Genomic DNA, 25,608 nt, shown 5'->3' on the forward strand with positions numbered 1-25,608 from the left:
TTTATTTGTATTGTTTTTTTAGATCTGTTATATCTATTGATTTCAAATATATATATATATATATATATCTGTGTCATGTTTATTTGATGTATTTTCTGCCATTAGTACAAATTTGTTTGAATGAAATGATCTTTTCTATCAAAAAAGAAAAAAGTCTCACATTTACCGACTTGTATATGAGACTTTGTCTTATTTTTGAAATCAAGTGGTAAAATCTTTTATTATATATATATGGTTTTATACGAAGACAAATAGTAAACCGTTATATATCTTGGCTAGACTAGCACGGAAAGGGTATGAATCTCTTGCCACTCTTTACCCCTAGCCCACCTGATTTTCCTCTATACTAAAAGGATGTACTTTGAGGTTTTCATTTCCATTTCAAGCTGTGCTATTGTGACACAAATTTATAATTTTGAAACTTATAGATGGTCCACGGTTAAGATTTAAGGCATTAAAGCCTAACACTATGTATAGCATGATTTGTCTCGAATCTTGAAATCAAGTGATAATAATTATATGGTTCTATTTAAAAAGTTATGTAAACAGTCGTATCTTTGTTAGACTAGTAAAGAAAGATACATGTTGAATCCCATACTACTGTTTATAGTTTTAAGGGGTTATATATAGTTTTTAAAATCCTAGAGGGGTTAAAGTGTACTTTAGCCAAAATAAATAAATGTTCAATGAGCCAGGCATAAATATCCGAAGATCCAATTTTCACTATTGGCAAGATTAAACTAGAAGGTCAATCTGCTTTTCAGAATCCAAAGGCTTCAAACATCATATAAAATTCCATTCAACAAATTTTAATCATGAAGCCATCTAGTGAGACTAAAAAATGCTATCCTTTATATGTACAATGGTGAAAATTAACAAGCTTCAGACAGTTAATGATCATCACAAAGTTGTAACGTCCTCAAAGGGATAATACAAGTCTGGGAGAATGCAAAAGCTTCAACCATTAAAAATAAAATGCTTCAGATGACAATCTGTTTCTCTTTTAAGGAGCTCTACTCCAACATAGCAGGAGCTTTACTCCAACATAGCTCCTAATGGAGATCATGAGAGAGTTGAGGCATCTTCGAAGTGTTAACATTTTTGGGAAAAGAAATTTCCTGCCACTCTACTTCATAAAACAGACTGCGAAAAATTATCAGAATGTTACCTTACAGTACTGCTTCAATTATGACCGGCCAACAAATCAAATTATTAAGTATGTACATCGGCCAGGAAAGGTGTCATTTGGTAACCAGAGGAATGAAAAAAGAAAGTGCTTAAAATCATTTTGAGTTCCAAAATGCTGATAATCTTTTAATGGTTCAAAGAAGAAGATCAAGTCCACAGCTTTAATCTCTTTCAATCTGTGAAATTACGCTTTCTTAATGACAACAATTAGCTTATAAATTGAAAGGAAACCAATATTTACAGAAAGGAATAGAGAAATCAATATCCACTGAGAACAAATTTAGTGAACTAATGAGATTAAAAGAAGGGACCAAGAAAAGCGAATACATTAGAGAGAACAAAGCAGAGGTGAAAATCTTACAGGACGACTTAGAAAGATGAATGTTAATCAATATCAAGCTCCATGTGTGAAATCTTTGACCACTCTGAGTCGTCCCCACTTTCAAAATTGCACCTATCGATTAACAGAGAACAATCAATAATCCGCAGATATGTTAATTTAGTGAGGCATCTCATGGCAGCCATGGAGGGCAAATATTGAAGCTCTCTAATACTAGTCTTTCAAGAGACGCAAGGTTCCCAATCCAATGTGGTAATGCTTTAATTCTTCCAAAGTCGAATAGAGATAGTGATGTGAGAGTAGTCAAGTATTGGAGCTGATGTGGAAGAGACTCCATATCAGACATCCCATTTAACTCAAGTTCACAGAGTGTTGATGATGATATTAATCCAGACCAATCAACCAAGGAGTAATCTGAGAAGGGACCGATCATCAGTGTCGTTAAGCAAGTAAGAAAGGCAAATCCTTTGGGCATATCATTGATCAATTCGGGGCAATTGGTTAAGATGCAGGTCTCGAGAGAAGGCGTCTGTTGCAAATCAAGTGGAAAGGAGACCAGATTGGGACATTCATACACCTGAAGGCCTGAAGAGGCGAACAGGACTCTAGCATTTCACTGGCTATAGTGGTCAACCCATCACAATCAGAAATTGTCAAACTCTTGAGAGACTTGAGGAGGCTTTTCTGTCCATCGTTCCGATTTTCTCCAAGATCAAATAGGGGGCATACCCGTATAGACAAATCACGAAAGGCCTGGAACTTATACAGATTTTCCGGCAACTCCCTCAAATTATCACAGTCAAACAATTTTAAACTCTCAAGACAGGTGCCGCAATTTAATCTTCTTAGACTCGTCACATTGGGGCAATACGACACTTGTAGATGTTGAAGACTTGGAAAATGACACAGTCGCTCAACCATTTCACTCGGTAGAAGCTCACAACCATCTCCTAGAGTCAAAGAACTCCCTTGGTGGCTACCATCTTCTGAATTCAAAGGTCTTTTCACCAAATGGAGAGATTCTATTTGTTGATGAGCTTCAGAATTATGTCGTGAAGACATACTTCCATCTAGTTTGAGTGACGAGAGAGTGGTTATATTGTTTAAAACCTTTTCTGCCAGAGAAGAGTGGCAATAGAATCTGATTTCGAGCTCCTCAAGAGTTGGAAAATGGCTAGGAGTTGGAGCAGTGGTCAGTTGGGAGCAACCACTGATAGACAACCTCTTCAGCACAGGAAATGCAGCTACATCTTCATCCGTTGTTGATCTCACTTCGTCTGGGTCCCTCCACTCAACCAAATTCACCATATCTTCTAGAGTGAGGCTTTTAAGGGCTGGAAAGAATTTGCATTCACTAGTGCTCCCTCTTCCATCCTGCTTATAAAAAATACCATAGAATGAAAGGCCAATGCATGTTAAGTTTTCCAATTTACTCAAAGAAAGAAGTTGGAGGAATGGTAGTTCTCCTAGCCCAGCAGGGAGTTCTCTGCATCTGTTGCAACCTTTTAACTCCAGGGACACTAATTTCGACAAATTCATAAACCATTGCGGAAATTGGTAACCCATAAAATCTTGAATTTCTGACATTTGTAAATAATAGTGAGGTTGGAGACCTTCCAACACAGCTCCATCGCCGTTATCACTCTCCCGATCCCCACTTCCCTACTCGAATACCAACCTAGACAGATTTGACTTTTCAATTAATTTTGCTAGTGCAGCTCCTTCTTTACTCTTTACTAACTTAAGATTTCTTATCACCAACGATCCTTTGAGATCTTTCAAGGTTCCAAGCTCTTCAACACCACGACCCTTCTCTTCTCCTATGTTAAAGAACTCTAATGTTTGAAGGCTAGTCAATCGTCCCAGTTTGATCGGCATTTGGAGTTCTGCATCACTATGATAATAGTGAAGATGTCTCAAGCTAATCAAATTGCTTGTGCCCTCTGGAAGACCTTCATGAAGTTTTTCACCATTGATCCTCAGTGTTTGCAAGTTGTAAAGCTTGCAAAGAGATTCTGGCAAAGTTGTAATACCAGAATCTGATATATCAAGAAACCGTAAATGTAACAGGCTGCCAATGGAGTTTGGCAGCACATTGACATCTGGTCCAGCCAATTTCAGAACATGCAAGTACTCCATCTTTGATAACATGTTATCAGATATGCCATTCTCTAGAAATAATGTGCGAAGTGAGGTTGGAATTTTCTCTGTGATATTTTTTGCCTTTGCTTCAGATGAGTACAATGCAAGGTAGCGGTACTGATTGCTGCTTTTAGGATTCAAGATTGATTTTGCAAAATCATGCACAAGATCATGCATTTTATAATATGTTCTCTCCTCTTCTTCTACTTTTTCCAACAAGGAAGCCTGCAGCAAAATTCTCAAATAGTCACTCCCTATTTCCTCCATCACACTTCCATTTTGGTGGCCTGGTTGAAGAAAGCCTTCCGCTATCCAAAGCTCAGTTAATAGATCTTGTTCCAATTCAGTATCCTGGGGGAAGATCGAGCAGCATGCAAAACATTTCTTGGCTGATACAGGTGACAAATGATCAATACTCACCTTAAGTATTTGCTCGATCTCACCTTGATCTCCATCCAAGAGTCTCCTCCACAATAGACAGCCACTTTTCCTTTCCCTTGTTACGTAACATACCTTCAATTAAACTTGCTGCTAGTGGTAGACCATCACATCTTCTAAGAATTTTCTCCTTTAATGCTTCCAATTCCTTTGGTACTCCTTCCCCTCTAATTGCCTTTTCTTTCAGAATAGACCAACACTCATCGTCGGCTAGCCTTCCCAAGATATATGGACCATCATTCATCTTCATATGTATAGACATTGCATCAGCTACTGGGTCCAGACAAGTAGTAACAAGACACCAGCTTCCTTTGGTTGGATTGAGTCCCTCCAAAGTGGTGAAAAAGTCATTCCACAATCCTTCTTCATGATTCCACACATCATCAAGAACAAGGAGATGTCGTTTTCTCGCAATTTCTCCTCAAATTTCTTGAACAATAGCATCCCCACCATCCACTTCAACTTTTTTTCTTGTCAATGATTCCAAAACGAATTTGAACAGCTCCATTAATTCAATTTCTTTAGCCAGGCAAATCCAAATCTTCTTGCCAAAATGCTCATCAATTCGCGGATTATTGTACACTGATTTAGCGAGAGTTGTTTTTCCCAACCCTCCCATGCCTGTTATAGGAACAACAGAAATAACTTTATCAGAGGGGCTCAACATCATGTCCACTATCTTTGATTCATCGCTGGCTCTTCCCACAACATTTGGAACAAGAATAGAGTCAGCCTGTCGGCTTGTGGTGGCTCCATCGGCAGCTGGGAGTGCGGCTTCAATTTGGTACTTCACAACCAATCCCAACTCGTTGGCTTTACCGTTGATCCTGTCTAGGTTGGTGTTGATGTCCCTGATTTTTGAAGCCAATCTGGAACGAAAAACGATTGTGCTAAAGCAGGAGAATGAGAAGAAGAAGCATACCTTCCTCTTCTTGACTTGACCACGATACTTCACCTCCTGACGGAGATTTTCATAATTGACCTCATCCAGCACATATTCTGCTTTAAAAACCTCTCCCTCGAGCTGCTTGAGCCAATCTTGGACCCCTGGGCTATGCATTTTCCCGTCAGCATCAGACCAAGAAACCTTGGATCGTTTCAGCAGTCGCGCTTATCCTCTCCAACTCCTTTTTGACCCCAAGAATCATACGGATACGATCAGCCGCAAGGGGAACAGCAGTCCCCAGCACAAAATTGATAGTTGTATTAATAGCAGCATCAGCCATTTTTTCTTGCTTCGAATTGGAATTAGGACCAAAAGTTTTCTGTTCTCAGAGAAGGAAGGAAGGATTGATTCAGCAGCAAATAGCGTAAACTCTGTGTAGTATAGAAGCAATGATAAATTTTTCTTTGATCCATGGTGGCGGCCCTTAAAAATTTGAAATTAGCAATAAAAAGTTCTCTTTGTCCGAATCAGACAACAAAAGTATGGCCTAGTAAAGACTAAATCGTAGTAGCAGGTAAGCCTTGTTTTAAATATTTGCCTGGTAAGAAAACCACATAAAAGTGTTATTAGTCAGTTAATTCTTTTTTAATCTCGTCAGTTTAATTTAATAATTTTGGTCACATATCATATCATGATCATCATTAGTTGGCATTATTGGGACAGACAAGTTAAGGGCAAGTTCTTTCCGCTTTGTTTCTTCCTCCATAATATGATTATAAAGATTTAATTTAATTTGTGAAGGTTAACAAGGAGAAGAAAATTTTGATTATCATTTTAGAATATGCTAAAAGTGACTGCAATTTATATTGACAATGGCTGAGAAAAACAAATTGTTTGTTTTAGACTTTTAACATTTCTAGTGAATTGAGTTTAGTGTATGTGTAAATTCCTACTTTTAAATTATATAGTTTAACACTTATATCCTGTATAGAATAGATAACTATTCAACCATACGCTATTCACCAATCACCAATCACCAATATATATTTTTTATTGCATACAATTGAAAGGTTGTTCACTCATTTGGTTTGAGAAGATATGTTTATATTTGTCAACTTGTCTTTTCAAAAAAAAAAAAAAACAGAAGAAAAGAGTTCATGTTTAGTTAAAGCAATAGCTTTTGACCCTTATAAGTTCATTCCTCCATTATTCCAAAACTATTTTTACAATTGTTACTTTATACATGCAGGAACTATTTTATTTCTTAACAATGATATTGACTCAAACTTTTCCATACACTAGTGTAAAAACAATGTGGTGCTTACCCAAAAAAAAAAAGAGTTATAAATAAATAAAAATCGCTGACGAATCAAAGCATTTGAACTTGTTTTGGCCCCTACAGAAATTTCAGCTAAATATTTCTTACCCACCAGATTAGAAATCAATTGTCCACCTGCAGTGAATTTGTATTTTTTTTTTTTGTGTCATAACTAGTAATCATCAGGAAAATAGCAAAGCTGAAAATGCTAAAACTTTTAGGGTTCGCTGCTTTTTTTTTTCCTCTATCTGTTTGAGAAGAATGGTTTGCTTTTTTTTTATTTTCCACTGAAAGTTTCAATCAGGCTCCTCTATTTTGAGCCAATGAATGTGGCTGGCTTTGGTAGTCTAATACCAATAAAATGGAGTGTATTTTTGGAAGGAATACAAATCAAACATGGAGTCATTTTTTAGAACTTTGGTTTCAACCTTCCCCGGGAAAATTTTGCATAGAGTGATTGATATAGTTTTCTGAAAAAGAACTTTATTTTAATTTCAATCAATTAACTTATTCTTTGACTCCTTGCCCATGAGGAGTAGGAAAACGCAATGGATCTTTTGTCCCACATCCTGTGCCACTCTCTGTCCCATTTTTTATTATATTGCTATTTCCCCTACATAAACATCACGTTTTAGTTCTTTTTTGTTTCCTAAAGATCCAATAACTATTAATTGAGTAATACACAAAATTTAACAAACTCAAAATATCAAAATGCATAAAAAATGAGATTTTTTATGAATTTTCTGCTATATTTTTAAATTTTCTATTATATATTACTTTTTTGAAGGTTTTGTATTTATTTTTTACTTAATTAATAGTTATTGGATCTTTAGGAAACAAAAAAAAACTAAAACATGATATTTATGTAGGAGAAATAGCAATATAATAAAAAATGGGACAGAGAGTGACACAGGATGTGGGACAGAAGATTTGTTCATAACTAAGCTTATTTCGATGGATTTGTAAGGCGTCACACTCTTGGATAGGGACTGAGGGACCAATTGATCACAAGTTTTGAAATGTTTAATTTATTGAATTAACTAGTTTTGTACCCATTCGTTGAACAGGAATCTTTGAAAAATAATAAACTATTTAGTCAATTTTATAAAAATGTCGATATGAAATACAAACTTAGGCTCCGTTTGATAAAACTGAATCTGAATTTCGAATTCTAAATTCTGAATTCTAAATACTGAAACAATTAATTTGCTGAATATTAAGCACTGAAAAGAGAAATATGAATATCTGAATCTTAATGCTGAACATATTTATACTATTTGATAAACATTTATAACTTAATGCTTAATAAACTAAATTGTACAATTTTGCCCTTCTATCTTTCAATCCAAAAAGGAAATAGAACCTATGATTTAATTAGCTTAAAATTGTTAGGTATGAAAATGACAATATTTATTTTTAAATCAAAGTAATATAAAAGAAGAAATATATTATGGAAAAGTCCAAATATCGGTGCAAATATATTTTTAAATCAGAGTTTGATAAGAAAAGTCCAAATATAAGCAAAAGGAAGCTGCAATAAACAAGTTTTAAAGTCACACCAAATTATATAGAAATTTAATTACTTCAATGGAAAAATGTTGAAGCAAAACAACAAATAATCAATGTCACTTACCTTGGAAAAAATGAATTTGAGATCGGTGAGTACGGTAGCAATAAAAAAAAATGGGAGGAAAAAAATGACAAAATTATAAAGAGTAGAAAGATAGAAAAAGATAAGGAGTAGACAGATGTGAGGAGTATGGAGAAATTGTAAAAAAATCATTAAATAGGGAGAAAATAGAAGTAGAAAGCCATTAGACAGAGAATGTCAGGTTGTTTAATTAGATAAGGATTTTGAATAGAGAATATTAGGTTGTTTAATTCAATAAGGATTTTGAATGTAATTAACAAACAAGGATAGATTTGGTAGATAAGATAAAGTAGATGAGGTAAATCTCTTGATTCTTATCAAATTAAGCATTCAGTTACAATTCTTGTGCTGAAAAAAATACATACAAATTCAGCACCACTTAATAAGTTCAGCAGAAAAATTTTTATTTATCAAACACCCAAAACATCTGAATGTCTGAATGAATTCAGTTTCAGCACTTTTTTATGTTATCAAACAGACACTTAATGTATATTTTATTATAACTTTTCTTAAGTATATTACTATATGCGCATTGTAATATAAAGTATTCTTATAATATAAATTTGAACATCTAATTCAGTAAATAATAATTCAAAAATGGAAAAAATAACATTCGACAATAGCATAACATTCAAAAACTTGAAAATAAATAAAAAGTGCAGTAAATAGTATCAAATAATATTCTACTCTTCAGAAACTCGTTTTTGTTTTTCTTCTGTTTGAACATTCTCCTCGATTTGTCTTTGCAAATCAGCATTTATTGATTTTCCATTATCACTGCATGATAGCAAAGCAGGATAACTAAGTATAAAAAAATAAATGATTTATCGCATTCAAGATTGTGTATAACAATACGTAAAGATTATAATTTAAGAAAGTAAAATAGTATATTAAATCTACCTTCTCATGCAAATCTTTTTATGAGGATTCTCTTCCTCTGTGGTTTTTGTTGAACCCTCTGATGAATGATTCATATGAAGTGTATTGAAATGTTGTTGATTAGAATCATCTGTTATACTAATTGGGATCTGGGAAGAAGATGCTTTAGGTTGGTATTGGTTGTCGGTTCCACCAATCCGCTAATGATTTATCAAAATTAAAGGCAAAAATATTATGTGAGATATAATATGTGAAATAGAAGAGAAATTTATTACTAATTCAAGATATATTACTAATCCTATGTGTTCATAAAAAAACAAATACAAAATAAAAACAAAACAAAAATTCAAGATATGTTACTAAACTTTTACAATTGAAGATCAACATGCCTTTTTAAAAAAATATCTGTATTGAAAGAAGATGTACCCGATAATCAAGAGGAGTGAAAACCCAAAATCGATACTTTAATGTGCCAACCGCTTGCACTGAAAATACCTAATCATGAATTTGATGCTTGAAATCAATATATTAGAGGCTATATGTAGTGTAGGCATAAGAAATAAGAATTGATAAGAATATAAAGAGATATTGATAAGAACATTAAAAGTAGGTTTATCTTGATTTAAGTTGTTTAAAGTACGTAACTTTGGATAGGAAATAAGAATCCTATAATATTAAAAATTCTTATAGGAAATAAAAGTGCGTTCTCAAGACAGATTTTACCTAACTTGAAAGACCATCTCAACTATATCGAGTCCTTTAAGTGTATGGACTCCTATAGTGTGGGTCTACACATTAAATACTCCCCACCATCTGAGCAGAGATGTATTGTGAATCCTATAACCTAACAATGAGTATAACCTGCATGTTTTGATTAACAACGAACGGGTTTATAGGAATTTACAAACCCGTGCTCAAATAGGAATTTATATTTGACCGTATGGGTCAAATACATATAGTTAATTGGATTCAATTAACTTTTTCTTTTCCATAAATTTCGTACTATGCACTATGTCTTGATAACGTACTTAATAATAAAATTTATTAAGAATCTTATTTCCAACATCAGATATTGACTTCTGTTATTAATGGTTCCTTTTGAAATTAGTTACTTTTCTACTTCTTGTAGTGATAACAATTCTTATTTACTTCGGTTCCCTATGCAGTACACAAATTATTGGCATGAATTTGGAGATATGTCTAATAGAGATATTTATGTCTCTTTTATTTATATCGCATTACTTTCCAGTTTCTTTTTTCAGTAGGAAATAAGAATCATATAATATTAAGAATTCTTATAGGAAATAAGAAATGATATATATCTAGACAAAAAAGGAGCAAGCCACGTAGGAAACTACTTGCCGTCTCGTTAAGCCACGTAGGAAAGAGAAAATATGAAGGGATAAGAATGAAAATACGACTTTATTATATATATATATATATATGATTTATTACACACCGATATCATATACACTTTTATCATTAGATATATGATGCATAATCTAAATTTAAATGTGAAATTCAAATTTTACATATGTGTCATGTATCTAAATGTGATAGCATATACACTGTAAGTACAGTATATATAAAAGGGTTATTATCACTTTACCTCCTTAGCTATATTACTATTACCAGTTTACCCCCTAACGTTATCTTTTAGTCACTTTACCTCCATAAGTAATTCAACTCAATATATTAAGAAATTTTAGACAAAAATACCCTTTTATTTTATAACATTACTACATTGTTATTATCACTTTATTCGTTTAGATTATAGTGATACAATCACTTTAGTTCCTAGCATTATTTTCTAGGCATTTTACCTAATCGTTAATCTAACTACTATGGTAAAAAAAATTTAAATATATTTACCCTTTTTTATATATAATTAAAAATAAAAAAGTTGGAATAGTTATTCTTCCTTTTTTTTCACTTTAAAAGATCAAAAAACATAAAAATAAAAGGGGTTTCTCAAATTTCTTTTTTTCACACTTATTAATACTCGAAAAAGAAAAAGAGATGGGAAAGAAGGAGACAGAAAATTAGATTTTGTAAAAAAAGAAAATAAAGAAAAGTATAACGTTATCGTATTATTTTAAGGTTGTCGAGATTAGGATTGGAATTTGGTAGTAAACAGAAACATGAAATAATTTTAAAATAATAAAAGTATTCAATTCTTTCTTATTTGTAATTTTTAAAAAAAGAATTGAGCTCTCTCTCTCCCTTTCCTCTCCCCCTCTCCATCTTTCTATTTTTTTTCAATATTAATAAGACTGTCAAGAAAAAAGAAATGAATTCTTTGACTTTTTTCTTGATACTAAAAAGGAGAAGAGCCACACTAAATTTTTTATTATTTTTATTATGCAAAGAGAAGGGTATTTGCTTCTAAAGTTTTTTAACTTGTTAAGTTGGTTTAATGGTAAGATAAATTGCCTAAAAAAATAATTCTAGGGGATAAATTGATAATGAGATTATACTTTATGGGAGTAATGTGATAATCATTTTAAGGGTTAAACATGTCTTTTTACTTTAATTAATAAACTCCGTTAAATTTGACTGTTAGTCTTGATGGTAAAGTGACTAAAAGATAATGTTAAGGAGGAAATTGATAGTGACACCAAACGTTAAGGGGGTAAATGATAGGGTGTTAATTGTTAGTAATTTTATTGTTAAATTTTCCCTTTATCCATGCCAAATATTATTTTAATTGTTAACATATATTTATATTTGGCATTTGAACTCAATTTTAGGAAGTGGAGCAGAAAAGAGAGATCTTTTTGCAACAAATACTCCACACGTGGGAAGTTTTTAAAAAAAAATACAAGCCAGGCTCCACGGGTGTAATTGTGCTGGAATTGATGATTGTAGTGGACTCATCCATTTTGATGATTGCAGTGGAATTGATGATTGTGCTGGAATTTATTGGGATGTTGTTTTCTTTCATTATCCAGCGGGGACCACGTAGGATAGGTAATGGATTGCTTTAGACATTTGGTACATCTTTTGGGAGATATTATTGATTAGCTATGGTTGGCTTTTGATCATGAGATCACTTTTCCATTTGCTCCTACAAGACTAGTTTTCTCCTATGAAACTAGTGCTCCAATAAAATAAGAGGGAGCTATTAGACTAGTTGGCTTATATATAAGAGGCTACGGAGTGGAATATAGGCAGTCCTCTGTTTTTAGAATAGGAAATTGTTCCTTCTCTTGTTTTGTGGTGTGCAGGTTTTCTTCAAGGAGTCTACGGAGACTCAAAGTCTCATTCTAGATTATTAGCGAGTTATATATGTCTTTGAATTCAATTAAATTGTGTGAAAATTTTCTTATGAGGCGTGGCTAATCTTCTCATCTAGTCAAGGAGCAACGCTACGACGCAGTCCTAAATATCTGTGAGATCGAATTAATTTTCATGTGTTCCTTAATTTGTTAATATTTGCATGTTTTCTATTTGAATTTCCATGGGATTATTTTGTTAATTGGATATCAAGGGGCCGATGTGCAATTTGACTTATTAATCTCCTGTCAAATTAATCAATTAAATCCATAATTGTTTAATTGGTTAATATTAGTGGCAGCTAGTATTTCACATACTAGGGGAACGTGCAATCTGATTTATATAACCCTCGTAGCGTGTTATTAATTTAGGTTAGGTTTTTCTAGTTTTTAAGGCAATTAGGAAATTAATTTCTACAGTCATACCTAGGACATAGCTAATAATTTCATCCTTGGCCAAATAGAATGTAACAAGTTGAAGTTAAAGAGATTTAAGATGTTCAAATCTTTCAGTAGTTCAGAGAGGCAGAGAAAACACAGAATTTTGGTCTCTTCCAATTTGTTCAGCAATCAGCATGCTACACCAAAGGGGGGAAAAAGTTTTGGTAATTGATTTTTGAAATACATATCAAGAATGCAGATAATAAACTATCAAAACTGCCCTAAAGATGAACAAGCTAAATTATTACCTTACTTTCTGCAGCCCGAGCAGGAGATGAGTAAAAACTTATGTTTGGGAAACCTGGGGAGAACCACCTATTGGTGAAGCCTCCATCAAAGCTAGCGCTCTCTAATCTGCAAAATTCTCATCATTGATTACTAGCTTCATCTTCAAACCTGTCTAGTCAGTGAAAATAACTTCTGCCCCCTGGCAATCTTGTAAGAAATGCAACAGCAAAGGTGGTGTCTTTATCCAACAACATGAGGTCTGCTTTTTGACTCTGGAAAATACCATCATAATGTTACATTTCAGTATGAATTTAGTTATGACCATGGTTCAAAGTCGCGGTCGCGGCCTGGACTGTTCCACATCGGTCTCAGCATATCGATCGCGGTCTCGGCGAGACGCGAATTTTTGAAATATTTAATATTTTAAAAATTATAAAAAATATGATAAACAAAAATAATTTAAAAAATTAGTAAAAATAATAAAAATTCGAATTGATTCGGGATGACTCGAAGTGATTTGATGTGACTCGGCCGTTTCAACCTTTCACGGTGACGTTTCGACGAGTTGAGTATTTCGATAACGTTTCGTCACGGTATCGTATCGGCGAAGGCCGAGACGGTGACGACTCGGCTGAGTCATCTCAGTCTCGGCCGAGTTTTCGAACCATGGTTATGACAGCTAAGGAATGCAAATAAAAGGTATGGTCTAGTAACCAGTAAAATAAAATGGAAAAAACCAGCTTCTTTCACAATCAAATGACATGTTAAACACCTAGTAAATGTACAATCTTAAGGATTAAAAACCAAGCTATATAGCATAGGACAAACATTCAAAAATACATGAAAGTGTGTGAAAACACCCTGTTTTCACACAAGCATACTTTGATAAAAACTTGCACCAATTCCCTTGTATTTTTAATAAATTGAGTGGAGGTTAAAAAGAGTTCTTGGGGAGAGAAGCTGATGTTTGAGAACCATCATACCTCCTGGTTTCTCCTTCTTCAGCAATGATGGGAAACAACATGAAACTAATGTTAGAGCACCATTATTGGCTTCTTGTTCGTTGTCACCGCTTGTCTACAAGGTAACAATACAGTAATTCAGCTCATAGAACAAAAAAGTAAGGTAATTGTGATGTACGAACTTGTGGAAGATGATAAACAAACATCCCATATTATTGTCATTCTTATGAAGCATGCATCAACAATTGTAAGGGGTAAAGACTTGCAGCACTCTAGTTCCTCAATAAACATATTTGAGCTTCAAGGAGATTGATATAATTTTATGGCAATAAGAGCATAGAGTCCCAAAGAATAGCAAAGTTTCTTCACAACTGTTTCTTGATTAGCTTTAATGTTGTCTATTTAGACTGGCAATATCAGTGACAGAAAAATGAAGAATGCGTCCATGTACACCTCACATTGCACATCAAATGAAACACTTTCCAACACATTCAAACAAAGAGGCTAATTGTGTATGCACCGTTGCTAATAATTTCGTCCTTGGCCAAATAGAAGGTAACAAGTTGAGTTTTTAAGATGTTCAAAATCTTTCTGTGGTGAGATGCAGAGAAAATCCAGAAATTTGGTCCCTTCCAATTTGCTCAAAACCAGGCTTTGTTAAAACTAATCTTTGAAGAGAAACCAAGGTTTGCCCAAAAGAAGAGAATTAATTACGGAGAATAACTTTGGGGAAAAGAGATAGAGAAAAAGAGTATAAGAGACTGAAGAGGAAAATATATGTCAATGAGATGCATATACAAAAAATTTATATACATATATATGAGTGTGAACTTTAGATAGGACAATCTTACAAAATAACTTGAAATCTACTCCTCCAAATTTATATACATATATATATGAGTGTGAACTTTGGGGAGTTTATCGTTGTCTTAATAGAGGACACCGATAAACTTCAACACGAGTTAACTTGGTGAGGCGTCTCATGGCGGTCTCGGATGGTAAAGATCGAAGCTTTTTGCAATTCGATAGCTCTAGGTCTTCAAGGGACACAAGGTTTCCAATCCAATCCGGTTGCACTTCTAATCCTCCAAAGTCAGCCAGACGTAGTGAAGTGAGGGTAGTAAAGTATTGAAGCTGGTGTGCCAGGGACTCCGTGTGAAGCAGCCCTTCCAATCGAAGCTCACAGAGTGTTGATACAGACCTTAAACCAGACCAATCAAAATCATCGATTGAGGAGTCATCTGAGAAGAAGGGACTGTTGATGCTCAAACTAATCAGTTTTCTTAAGTTGGTGGCAAAAGCAAATCCTTTGAACCAATGAGGGATCAATTTGGGAGAGTCGATTAAGACGAATTGCTTGAGAGAAGGTGTCTCCTGCAAATTAAGTGAAAACGACACCAGATTGGGGCAATCCTCCACATACAGGTATTGCAGAGACGGGCATGACTCGAACATTTTGTCGGGTATAGTGGTCAACTCATCGCAATATTGAATACTCAATCGCTCAAGACAGGGTAGGGGGCATTTCTGTCCATTTACTCCCAGACTGATTAATCTTGCGTATTTATAGATGACCAGCCGCTGCAAACTCGATCCAAACACATCTTCTGGCAGCTCTCTAAGATAGTCTCAAAATTGAATACTCAACTCCTCAACAGAAGCAGTGCCGTAACCCGTTTTTATACTTGTTAGATTGTGAGAATACCTCACGTCTAGACTTTTACCTGAGCATGGGAAAGTGGTCAGTTGTGGGCAACTTTCAATGCGAAAATCACTCAGTATGGGAAAGGCATCAACTTCTGTTTCACCTATGGTTGATCTCACTGGGTCTGCATCCTTCCACTCTACCAAATTTCTCATATTTTTTACATTCAGTTCTTCAAGGGCCGGAAAGAATTTTCGCCTTCTAATGCTGCTCCCTGATGCTCGTGATCTGCCTTCCTCCTCATTAGTAGTAATACTGTAGAATTCATCTCCAAAATATCGAATGTTGTTCAAGCTTTCCAGATGGAGACCTTTGAGCGATGGTAGTTGTCCTAATGCAGGGAGTTCACTACATCTCTGGCAATCTTTTATTCGCAACTCCACCAATTTTGACAAATTCATAAACCATTGCGGAAATTTATTACCCATAAAAGAATAAATCCTCAACTTTTCCAAATTTGGGTGAGGTTGGAGACCTTCCAACACATCCTCATCATGGTTATCACTTTTTTGATCCCTTCTATTCCATTCAAATTCCAAGCGAGACAGATCTGGCTTTTCGAACAATTTTGCTCTTTTAGCTGCTTCTTTGCCTTTCACTAGTTCAAGATTCCTTATCTCCAACAATCCTTTCAGATATTTCAAGGTCCCAAGCTCTTCAATGCCACATCCGCTCTCTTGACTTACATCAAAGAATTTCAGAGTTTGAAGACAAGTCAATTGTCCTATCTGCGCCGGCATTTTAAATTATGCATGATAATCATAGTAGTCTAGATGTCTCAAGCTAATCAAATCGCTCATCCGTTTCGGAAAACCTCCTTCAAGTGCACGATCTCTCATCGTTAGAGTTTGCAAATTATATAGCTTACAAAGAGTTTCTGGCAAACTTGTGATTACCGCAAATGTAGTAACTCGCCAATAGAGCTAGGCAGAAACATGACAAAATATCCAAACAATTTGAGAACATGCAAGTGCTTGAATCTTGATAACATGTTAGCAGATATGCCACCCTATAAATGGAGAAATAACGAACGGATTGATGCTGCTTTATTCCTTCTGACATTTTCTTCCATTTCTTCATATGAGTGTAATGCAAGGTAGCGATCCTAGCTACTACATTTAGGATTGAGAACTGATTTTGCAAAATCATGCACGAGATCATGCATTTTATAATATGTGCTTCTCTTATCTACGACTTTTTCTAGTAAGGAACTTTGTAACAAAATCCTTAAATACTCGCCTCCTCTTTCCTCCATCATTCTTGTGTTTTCCTGATATGGTAGAACAAAACCTTCAGCAACCCAGTGCTCAATTAGTTCATCTTCTCCTAATTCAGTGTCTTGGGCAAAAATTGAGCAATATGCAAAACATTTCTTAACTGATGGAGGTGATAAATGATCAAAGCTCACCTTAAGTATTTGATCGATCTCACTTTGATCTTCATTCAAGAGTGCCACTTCTCTCTTCTGTTGTTAAGCAACAAGCTACCAATCAAACTTGCCGCCAAGGGTAGGCCATCGCATCTCTTTAAAATTTGCTCTTGTATTGCTTCCAATTCTTTTGTTACTTCTTCCCCTGCGAGCACCTTTCTTTTTATGATGGACCAGCAGTCATCACCTGATAGTTTTCCTAAGAAATAAGGACCATCATGTTGGGTGTGAGTCAGCCCATTTGTGCAAGAAAGCAACGCTTGAGGGTTTATCAAGCTTAAATACAAATAGCAGCCGCAAGATGCATTTGGTCTTTGTGCGAGAAAAAAGAGCCAACTGCCACTTTTGAGAGACACGAAGAGAGAGAAACAGCTAGAGAGAGAGAAACTTCAAGGTCTTGATTGGAGGGTGATTTGAAACCCGATTGAGACGAAATTTTACACACGCAATCCTCTTGTCAAACTCTACTCATCTACCGATTCAGATTTCAGATTTTCTCTTCGTTGGTAACACCTTATCAAACCCACTTCTTTGACAGTTGTAATTTTTGGGGGTGATTTTGTAGCAGATTGGCTTGGTTGGTATTGGTGATATTGTTGTCACTCGAATATTTTGGATAGACCTGTGTATTCCCATTATTGTGATAGTGGAGATTTTTGACTGGACTAGATCCCGTAATTTTTTCCAATTTGAGTTTTTCACGTAAAAATCTTGGTGTCCTGTGCCTTTTATTTTTTCTTGCATTTTATTATCACTGCTGGTATTATTACTTGGTGATTTGGTTTATTCCTATTTTAACTGCTATTTGGGAAAAGAAAAATTTGTCCTGAGCTAACTCTGATATTGTGTGCCTCTACCGGTACCCCTTTCCCAACAAGTGGTATCAGAGGAGTCAAGTTGGACTGTTCAATTGTACTAGTTAAAAATGGATGATTCGGATAGTGGTTGCATGATAAAATTGAATGCTACTAATTGATAGAACGGTTTTTTGGCGTATTTTACACTGTTATTTTGTCCTAATTTTGGCTATTCACGGTACTAAGAATTGGAATTTCACTCATATTCGATATTTGTATGAATTGTAGGTGGTAGGCATGAAAAATGATCTCGCGGGGTAAATTTCCAGAAGACTTTTCGTCTCAGGGCGTGGCCACGCCTTAGAAGGTGGACGAAACCGAAAGCCGGACTACGGTCCACGTGAACCGTGAGAAGCATGGGATAAAAACTCCAAAAGACTAGCTTTTGAATTGGGCGAGACGTCTGAGAGTTCCTGCGGCGGCTATAAAGAAAGGAAAAAGCAAGATTCAAAGCATCACTACTTTTAGCCTTAGTTTTACCTTTTTGCAAGACTTGTTAGACGCTTTTGTTTTTCTTTTGTTTCTTCTGCGGCCGAATAGGGTCAGACACAGAAGACTTTTCTTTCTCTTGTTTTTGGCGTCTGCGTCTGACTCCTTCGCTTTTCGCTTTCGAATTTATTCAACTTCCGTTGGTTTTGGCATTGAACTTGGGGAATCCAGTACGGACTCCCACGCAGAGTCAAGCGAGACTTTTCACTTTTTCTATCTGCGCTACTTCACCAATCCAGATTCTTTGATGTTTGCGGGGATGAAATCAATTAAATTGCGTGAGCTTGACATGATGAGGAGCGGCTAATTCCCCCCTCTACCCAAAGGTTGGCGCGAGGGCGCGGTCCATCACATCTGTGAGATCTAACCGAATCTTCATTATTTCTCCCAATTTATTGCTATTCGTGCGTTTCCTGAATTAATTGTTCATGGGTATTTTATTAATTGAATATCAACGGGCGGGTATTTGATTTAATTTAATAGCCTATTGCCACGTTAATTAAATAGAATCCGTAATTGTTCATTTAGCTAACACCTCGTGGCAACCACCATAATTGATTTTATGATGGGAAAACGCAAGATCTAGCTTAAATAAACCCTCTTAGCGTGTTTATTGGTTAGGGTTGGGTTCTTCTAGCTTTAATGCAATTGGATAATTAAATTCCTACGGTCGTACCTAGGGTTGTTATCTGGTTAGAGAAGCAGTCAATGGTCGTACCTTGACTGTCGAAAAAGTAAGGAAGAGCTGGTTGTCAGAGCTTATTGATGGCTATAATCAACCTAGTGATAAATGGATGAAATATCTTTGCATCGATGAGCATTTAATTGGACCGTGCCTGAGCAGTTGATCCTTTGGGTAGAACTTTTATAAATTGCTATTTTTAGTGAATTGTGCTTTGTGAGTTAGTTTTGAATTTTGTTTGTTCTATTTTATTTTATTTTTATTTGCCTCCCATTGAAAATCCCCCAATTTCGTGCTTTTAGTTTGGAAAGAAATAATTTCCTACCTGCTCCCTGTGGAATCGACCCTACTTGCCATTGTACGCAAAATTAGTATTTTTATAGACGAATCCGGTATATCGGATCAAGCAAACTCTTCGGGAACAGGGTGAATCAAGTAACCCATTGCACATCTAGGGTCCCTGCTCCAGTACTTGGATTTGTTCTATAATTATTTAATTGAGGTGGTAATTAGGACTTTTTAGTAATTATTATTGCACAGGTTCGGCACCTGTCACTAATTATTCGATTTGGAAGCCTAGAATGGAAGACTACCTGTATTGCTGATATTTGTTTGAACCTGTTCTAAGGGATAAAGGTAGATCAAGTGATATGAATGATGAAAAATGGGCTGTTATGCACAGGAAAACTGTTGATAATATTAAAAAATGGATTGGTCAAAGTATTTTTCAACATTTTGCTAATGACACCAGAACTGATGTATTATGAAAAAAGTTTGAAAGTATGTATGAACGGAAGACTGATTTGAACAAGGCTAATTGTCTGAAGCAGATTTCTTGGATGAGATATAAATATGGGGAAGATATGACTGAACACCTGAGTAATTTTCAGGGATTGATAAACCAGGCAACTACATTCAAATTTGAATTTGGATGATGAAGTGCAGACTTTATTATTATTCAATTCACTACCGGACAGTTGGAAAACTATGGTGGTCTCCGTCAGTAATTCAGCTCCCAATGGTGTGTTGACCATGACTATTACAAAAGAAGCCGTGATGAATGAAGAGTTCAGGAGGAAGGAACAAGGAATTGTCTATGAGTCCCAAACCCTGGTGACAGAAAAGAAAAAAAGAAGAGAGAGAAGCAAAAGTAGAAAGCCCCACAACAGGAATGACAAATCCAGAAGCAGGTCTGAGTCATGAAAATATATTGCATGCTATTATTGTAAGAAGAATGGGCATTATATGAAAGAATGCAGAATCCTAAAATGGGAACAAACTGAGAAAAATGGTAAGGCGAAGGAAAAAGGTGATGAAGAGATTACAGCAGTTGTGGCAGCTCATGATGACATGTTTGTATTCTTTGATGATGGTCAGGTGAATATTATTCATTATGACAGTGATTGGGTAGTTGATTAGGGTGCATCCTATCATGTTACTCCTTACAGGCATTTCTTCTCAACTTACACCGAAGGAGATTTTGGATATGTTAGAATGGGAAATGAGGTCTCATGCAAAATTGTTGACATGGAAGAAATATACTTGGATACAGATACCGAGTGCCAGTTGATACTGAGAAATGCTCGACATGTCCCTGATATTCGCCTTAATCTTATCTCTACAGGAAAACTTGACGATGAGGGCTACTATAGCTCGCAAGGGGGAGGCAAATGAAATCTCAGCAAAGGAAGTCTCGTTGTTTCCAGAGGAAAGAAGTATAGTACCTTCTACGTGATGCAAACCAAGTTGAGGACGGGAGAAGTTAATGCAGTTCGTGATTCATCAATTGACCTTTGGCATAGGCGACTTGGGCACATGGGTGAAAAGAGGATTCAGACACTTGTTCGCAAATAGCTCCTACCTGAAGTTAGAGATAATGCACTTAAACCTTGTGTTGACTGCATTTATGGGAAACAACACCGAGTTGAATTTCAAAATTTTCCTCCATCTAGAAAATTGAATTTGTTAGAATTGGTGCACACTGATGTTTGTTATATGAAAGATAAGTCTCTTGATGGTGCTGTTTATTTTGTAACTTTTATTGATGACTTTGCTAGAAAAGTTTGGTGTTTTGTTTTGAAATCCAAAGATCAGGTTTTGGATGTGTTTAAAGACTTTCATAGCAAAGTTGAAAGAGAAACTGGTAAGCAGTTAAAGTGTGTACGTGCTGATAATGGTAGTGAGTACAGAGAACCATTTGAAATCTATTGCAAGTCCCGTGGGATCAGATTGGAGAAAACTATGCCAAAAACTCCTCAAGAGAATGGAGTAGCAGAGAGGATGAATAGATCCATCACTGAACGAGTCAGATGTATGCTCTCTAATGCTAAGTTGCCAAAATCCTTTTGGGATGAGGCAATGAGGACTGCAATCGATTTGATTAATCTTTCTCCATCAGTTCCTCTAAATGGTGACATCCCAGAGAGAGTATGGCCGGGAAAAGATATGTCCTTTAAGCACTTGAGAGTTTTTGGTTGCCGGGCATTTGTTCATATTCCCAAAGATGAGAGGTCAAAACTTGATGTAAAATAAAATCAATGTATTTTCTTGGGTTATGGACATGAAGATTTTGGTTACAGGTTGTATGATAATATTGAGAAGAAGGTGATCAGGAGCAGAGATGCTGTCTTCTTTGAAGATCAAACCTTTGAAGACATTGATAAAGGTAATAATTCAAAATCTTTAAATGACATTCCTGCTAGCTCAAATTCAGATTCAGATCCAATTCCAGTACCTGTTGATTTTAATCAAGGGGGAGCTAAGACAGAGTAGAGAGAGGATGTTAATGATGGTGATAATCCTACTGCTGATGAACCTGAGCATGAGACACCACCTACTCCACCACCACCACCACCACCATAGGATGAGTTTAGGAGATCTACCAGAGAGAGGAGACCTTCTAGCAGATATAATCATCATGAATATTTGTTGTTAACAGATGGAGGAGAGCCAGAGTCCTCCTGTGAAACTTTAGAGCATGAGAACAAAGAAGATTGGTTGCGAGCCATGCAAGAGGAGATGGTGTCCCTGCATGAGAATCACACTTATGAGTTAGTGAAACTACCTAAGGACAAGAGAGCTTTAAAAAATAAATGGGTTTATAGGTTGAAAACTCAGGAGCACAGCTCACAACCAAAGTACAAATCAAGATTGGTTGTGAAGGGATTTAGTCAAAAGAAGGGTTTAGATTTTGAAGAAATCTTCTTACCTGCAGTAAAAATGTCATCAATTCGAGTTGTTCTTGGTATTGCAGCCAATTTGAATTTGGAGATTGAACAATATGATGTGAAGATAGCCTTCCTGCATGGCGACTTGGAAGAGAAGATCTACATGGAGCAACCGAAGGGGTTCAAAAAAAGTGGCAAGAAAAATCTTGTATGCCGTCTCAAGAAGAGTTTGTATGGGTTGAAACAGGCACCGAGACAGTGGTATAAGAAATTTGACTCCTTCATGATAGACCATGAGTACCACAGGACTACATCTAGTCACTGTGTTTATGTGAAAAATTTTTCAGATGGTGATTTTGTTATTCTCTTACTATATGTTGATGACATGTTGATTGTTGGCCGTAATACTATTAAAATTGACAGGTTGAAAAAGGAGTTAAGTAAATCTTTTGCAATGAAGGATTTGGGTCCGGTTAGACAGATACTGGGGATGAAAATCTCACATGACAGGCAAAATGGAAAGCTTTGGTTGTCTCAAGAAAAATACATTGAGAAAGTACTCAACAGGTTTAACATGAGCAAGGCTAAGGAAGTCTCAACTCCACTTGCAGGTCACTTTAAACTGAATATCAAACAGTGTCCTACAAGTGAAAAAGATAAAGAAGACATGAAGAAGGTTCCTTATGTTTCGGCTGTTGGTAGTTTGATGTATGCTATGGTTTGCACTAGGTCAGATATTGCTTATGCAGTTGGAGTAGTCGGTCGGCATCTTTCTAATCCTGGTAAGGAGCATTGGAATGCTGTCAAATGGATTCTCAGGTATCTCAAGGGAACTTCTAGATTGTGTCTATGTTTCGGCAATGGTAAAACTATGCTAGATGGATACACTGATGCAGATATGGCAGGTGATCTTGACAATAGAAAGTCCACATTTGGGTACTTGATGATTTTTGCAGGAGGAGCAGTGTCATGGCAAAGTAAGTTACAAAAGTGTATTGCCCTCTCCAGTACGAAAGCAGAGTATATTGCAACCACTAAAGCATGTAAGGAGACTCTTTGGTTGCAGAAATTTCTTCAGGAGTTGGGTATGAAGCAAGAGAAGTACAACCTTTATTGTGACAGTCAGAGTGCTATTCATTTGTGTAAGAACTCCACATTTCACTCTCGATCCAAACACATTGATATGAGATATCATTGGGTTTGAGAAGTACTGGATTCCAAATTGTTGACACTTGAGAAAGTGCATACAGATGATAATGGTGCTGACATGTTTACCAAAGTATTGTCTAAGGAGAAACTCTTGTTTTGCAGACAAGAAGCAGATTTGGTGGAACCCTCCAAATGAACTGGAGGGGGAGATTGTTGGGTGTGAGTCAACCCATTTGTGCAAGAAAGCGACGCTTAAGGGTTTCTCAAGCTTAAATACAAATAGCAGCCGCAAGATGCATTTGGTCTTTGTGTGAGAAAAAAGAGCTAGCCGCCACTTTTGAGAGACACGAAGAGAGAGAAATAGCTAGAGAGAGAGAAACTTCAAGGTCTTGATTGGAGGGTGATTTGAAACCCGATTGAGACGAAATTTTACATACGCGATTCTTTTGTCAAACTCTACTCATCTACCGGTTCAGATTTCAGATTTTCTCTTCGTTTGGTAACACCTTTCTAAACCCACTTATTTGACAGTTATAATTTTTGGGGGTGATTTTGTAGCAGATTGGCTTGGTTGGTATTGGTGATATTGTTGTCACTCGAATACTTCGGGTAGACCTGTGTATTCCCATTATTGTGATAGTGGGAATTTTTGACTGGACTAGGTCCCGTGATTTTTCCTAATTTGGGCTTTCCACGTAAAAATCTTGGTGCCCTGTGCCTTTTATTTTTCTTGCATTTTATTATCACTATTAGTATTATTACTTGGTGATTTGGTTTATTCCTATTTTAACTGGTACTTGGGGAAAGAGAAATTTGTCCTGACCTAATTCTGATATTGTGTGCCTGTACCGGTACCCCTTTCCCAACACATCATTCATTTGCAAATGCCTAAGCACAGCATTAGCCACTGGTTGTAGACGAGTAGTGAGAATACACCAGCTTCCTTTAGTTGTACTGAGTCCCAACAATGTGGTGAAGAAGTCACTCCACAATCCCTGTTCACAGTTCCATACATCATCAAGAACAAGGAGAAATATTTTTTCCCCAAGTTTTTCTTGAATTTCTTGAACTATGGCTTCCCTACCATCCACTTCAACCTTTGTTCTTGTCAACGATTCTAAAATGAGTTTGAACAGCTCCACTATTTTATTTCTCTAGCCACACAAACCCAAATCTTTATGCCAAAATTCTCATCAATTTTTGTATTCTTGTAGACTGATTTAGCAAGAGTTGTTTTGCCCAGACCACCCATGCCAGTAATGGGAATAACTGAGACGACTCTTTCAGATGCGGTCAACAGCATCTCCACTATCTTTGACTCGTCGCCGGATCTTCCTACAACGTTTGGAACAATGATAGAATCGGTCTGTCTGCTTGTCGTGGCACCAGCGGCATCAGCAGGGAGTGCAGCTTCAATTTGGTACTTAATGACCAATCCCAAGTCATTGGCTTGCTGGTTGATCCTCTCTAGGTTGGTGTTGATGTCCCGGATCCTTGAAGCCAAGTTGGAACTAAAACCAATTGCATTAAAGAAGGAGAAGAAGAATCATACCTTCTTCTTGGTGAGTTGATTTCAGTACTTCACCTCCCGACGAAGATTGTCATAATGGAGCTCGTCCAGCACTTTATCAGCTTTAAAAACCTCATCCTCTAGCTGCTTGAGCCAATCTCGCACCCCTGGGCAATGCATTTTCCTGTCAGCATCAGCCAAGAAACCTCGGATCGTTGCAGTAGTTTTGCTTAGTCTCTCCAGCTCTGCTTTGACCCCGAGAACCATACCAACACGGTCCGCGGCAATGGAAATGACCGTCTCCAAGACGACCTTAACAGTAGCACTGATAGCAGCGTCAGCCATTGTTTCTTGCTTGGAATTGGAACTAGGATCGAAAGGTTTTCTGATAGAAGAGATGGAAGGAATGTTTCAGCAACAATTGGCAAAAATCAGAATAGAAGCCAGTCAGAACAAGAGAGAGATGATTAAACGATTCCAGTGGGTTGATGTGTGAGATTCAGATTAGTATAATTGTGATTAATCAAATTGTGTGGGGTCACCTCAAAATAATTTTAGCGCAATCTGATTTAGTCACTGGTGGGGGCTTAATTGTGGAAGAAATTAAACCACTATGGTCGGCCGAAAAGAAAATTGGAACTCATGAATTGTAGTAATCGGAGTAGGTGGTGAAACTTTTATCAGACCGTTCCTCAATTAGGAAATTAAGGTAGCGAAAATTAATGGGACCAAAAAGTTTATATAGCAAATCAATAACAAAAACAGACACCTCTTTTTAAACCAGTTAATTTGCTTCCTGTGTAGTAGAAATTTTGAGAGGTGTAGCGGATGGTCACCTTAGTGTCTTGATAGTGAGGCTTGTGTTCTCAAAT

At 36.2% G+C, this 25,608-nt stretch overlaps 3 protein-coding genes and 2 pseudogenes across 3 annotated transcripts; all 5 read right to left on the reverse strand.

The window, feature by feature from the left end:
• Nucleotides 1-1,462: 1,462 nt before the first annotated feature.
• On the reverse strand, nt 1,463-5,424 carry LOC113688149 (putative disease resistance protein RGA3; annotated as a pseudogene).
• LOC140004381 (putative disease resistance protein RGA3) lies at nt 1,573-3,937 on the reverse strand. The gene is made up of 3 exons (XM_072068350.1): nt 3,287-3,937; nt 2,106-3,190; nt 1,573-1,642 (listed from the first exon to the last, which is right to left on the reverse strand). Exons 1-3 carry the CDS (start codon nt 3,935-3,937, stop codon nt 1,573-1,575), a joined length of 1,806 nt encoding a protein of 601 aa, XP_071924451.1.
• A 9,242-nt stretch (nt 5,425-14,666) lies between the features above and the next one.
• Nucleotides 14,667-15,203, reverse strand: LOC140015627 (uncharacterized). Its single transcript, XM_072068354.1, has one exon. The coding sequence runs from the start codon at nt 15,201-15,203 to the stop codon at nt 14,667-14,669; it is 537 nt and encodes a 178-aa protein (XP_071924455.1).
• A 174-nt stretch (nt 15,204-15,377) lies between these two features.
• Nucleotides 15,378-16,193, reverse strand: LOC113688157 (putative disease resistance protein RGA3). The gene has a single exon (XM_027205847.1). It carries the CDS (start codon nt 16,191-16,193, stop codon nt 15,378-15,380), a length of 816 nt encoding a protein of 271 aa, XP_027061648.1.
• A 703-nt stretch (nt 16,194-16,896) lies between these two features.
• LOC140015634 (putative disease resistance protein RGA1) lies at nt 16,897-25,303 on the reverse strand (annotated as a pseudogene).
• Nucleotides 25,304-25,608: the final 305 nt, after the last annotated feature.

This window comes from Coffea arabica, chromosome 1e (genome assembly GCF_036785885.1).
Source record: "Coffea arabica cultivar ET-39 chromosome 1e, Coffea Arabica ET-39 HiFi, whole genome shotgun sequence".
Classification (NCBI taxonomy): Eukaryota; Viridiplantae; Streptophyta; class Magnoliopsida; order Gentianales; family Rubiaceae; genus Coffea; species Coffea arabica.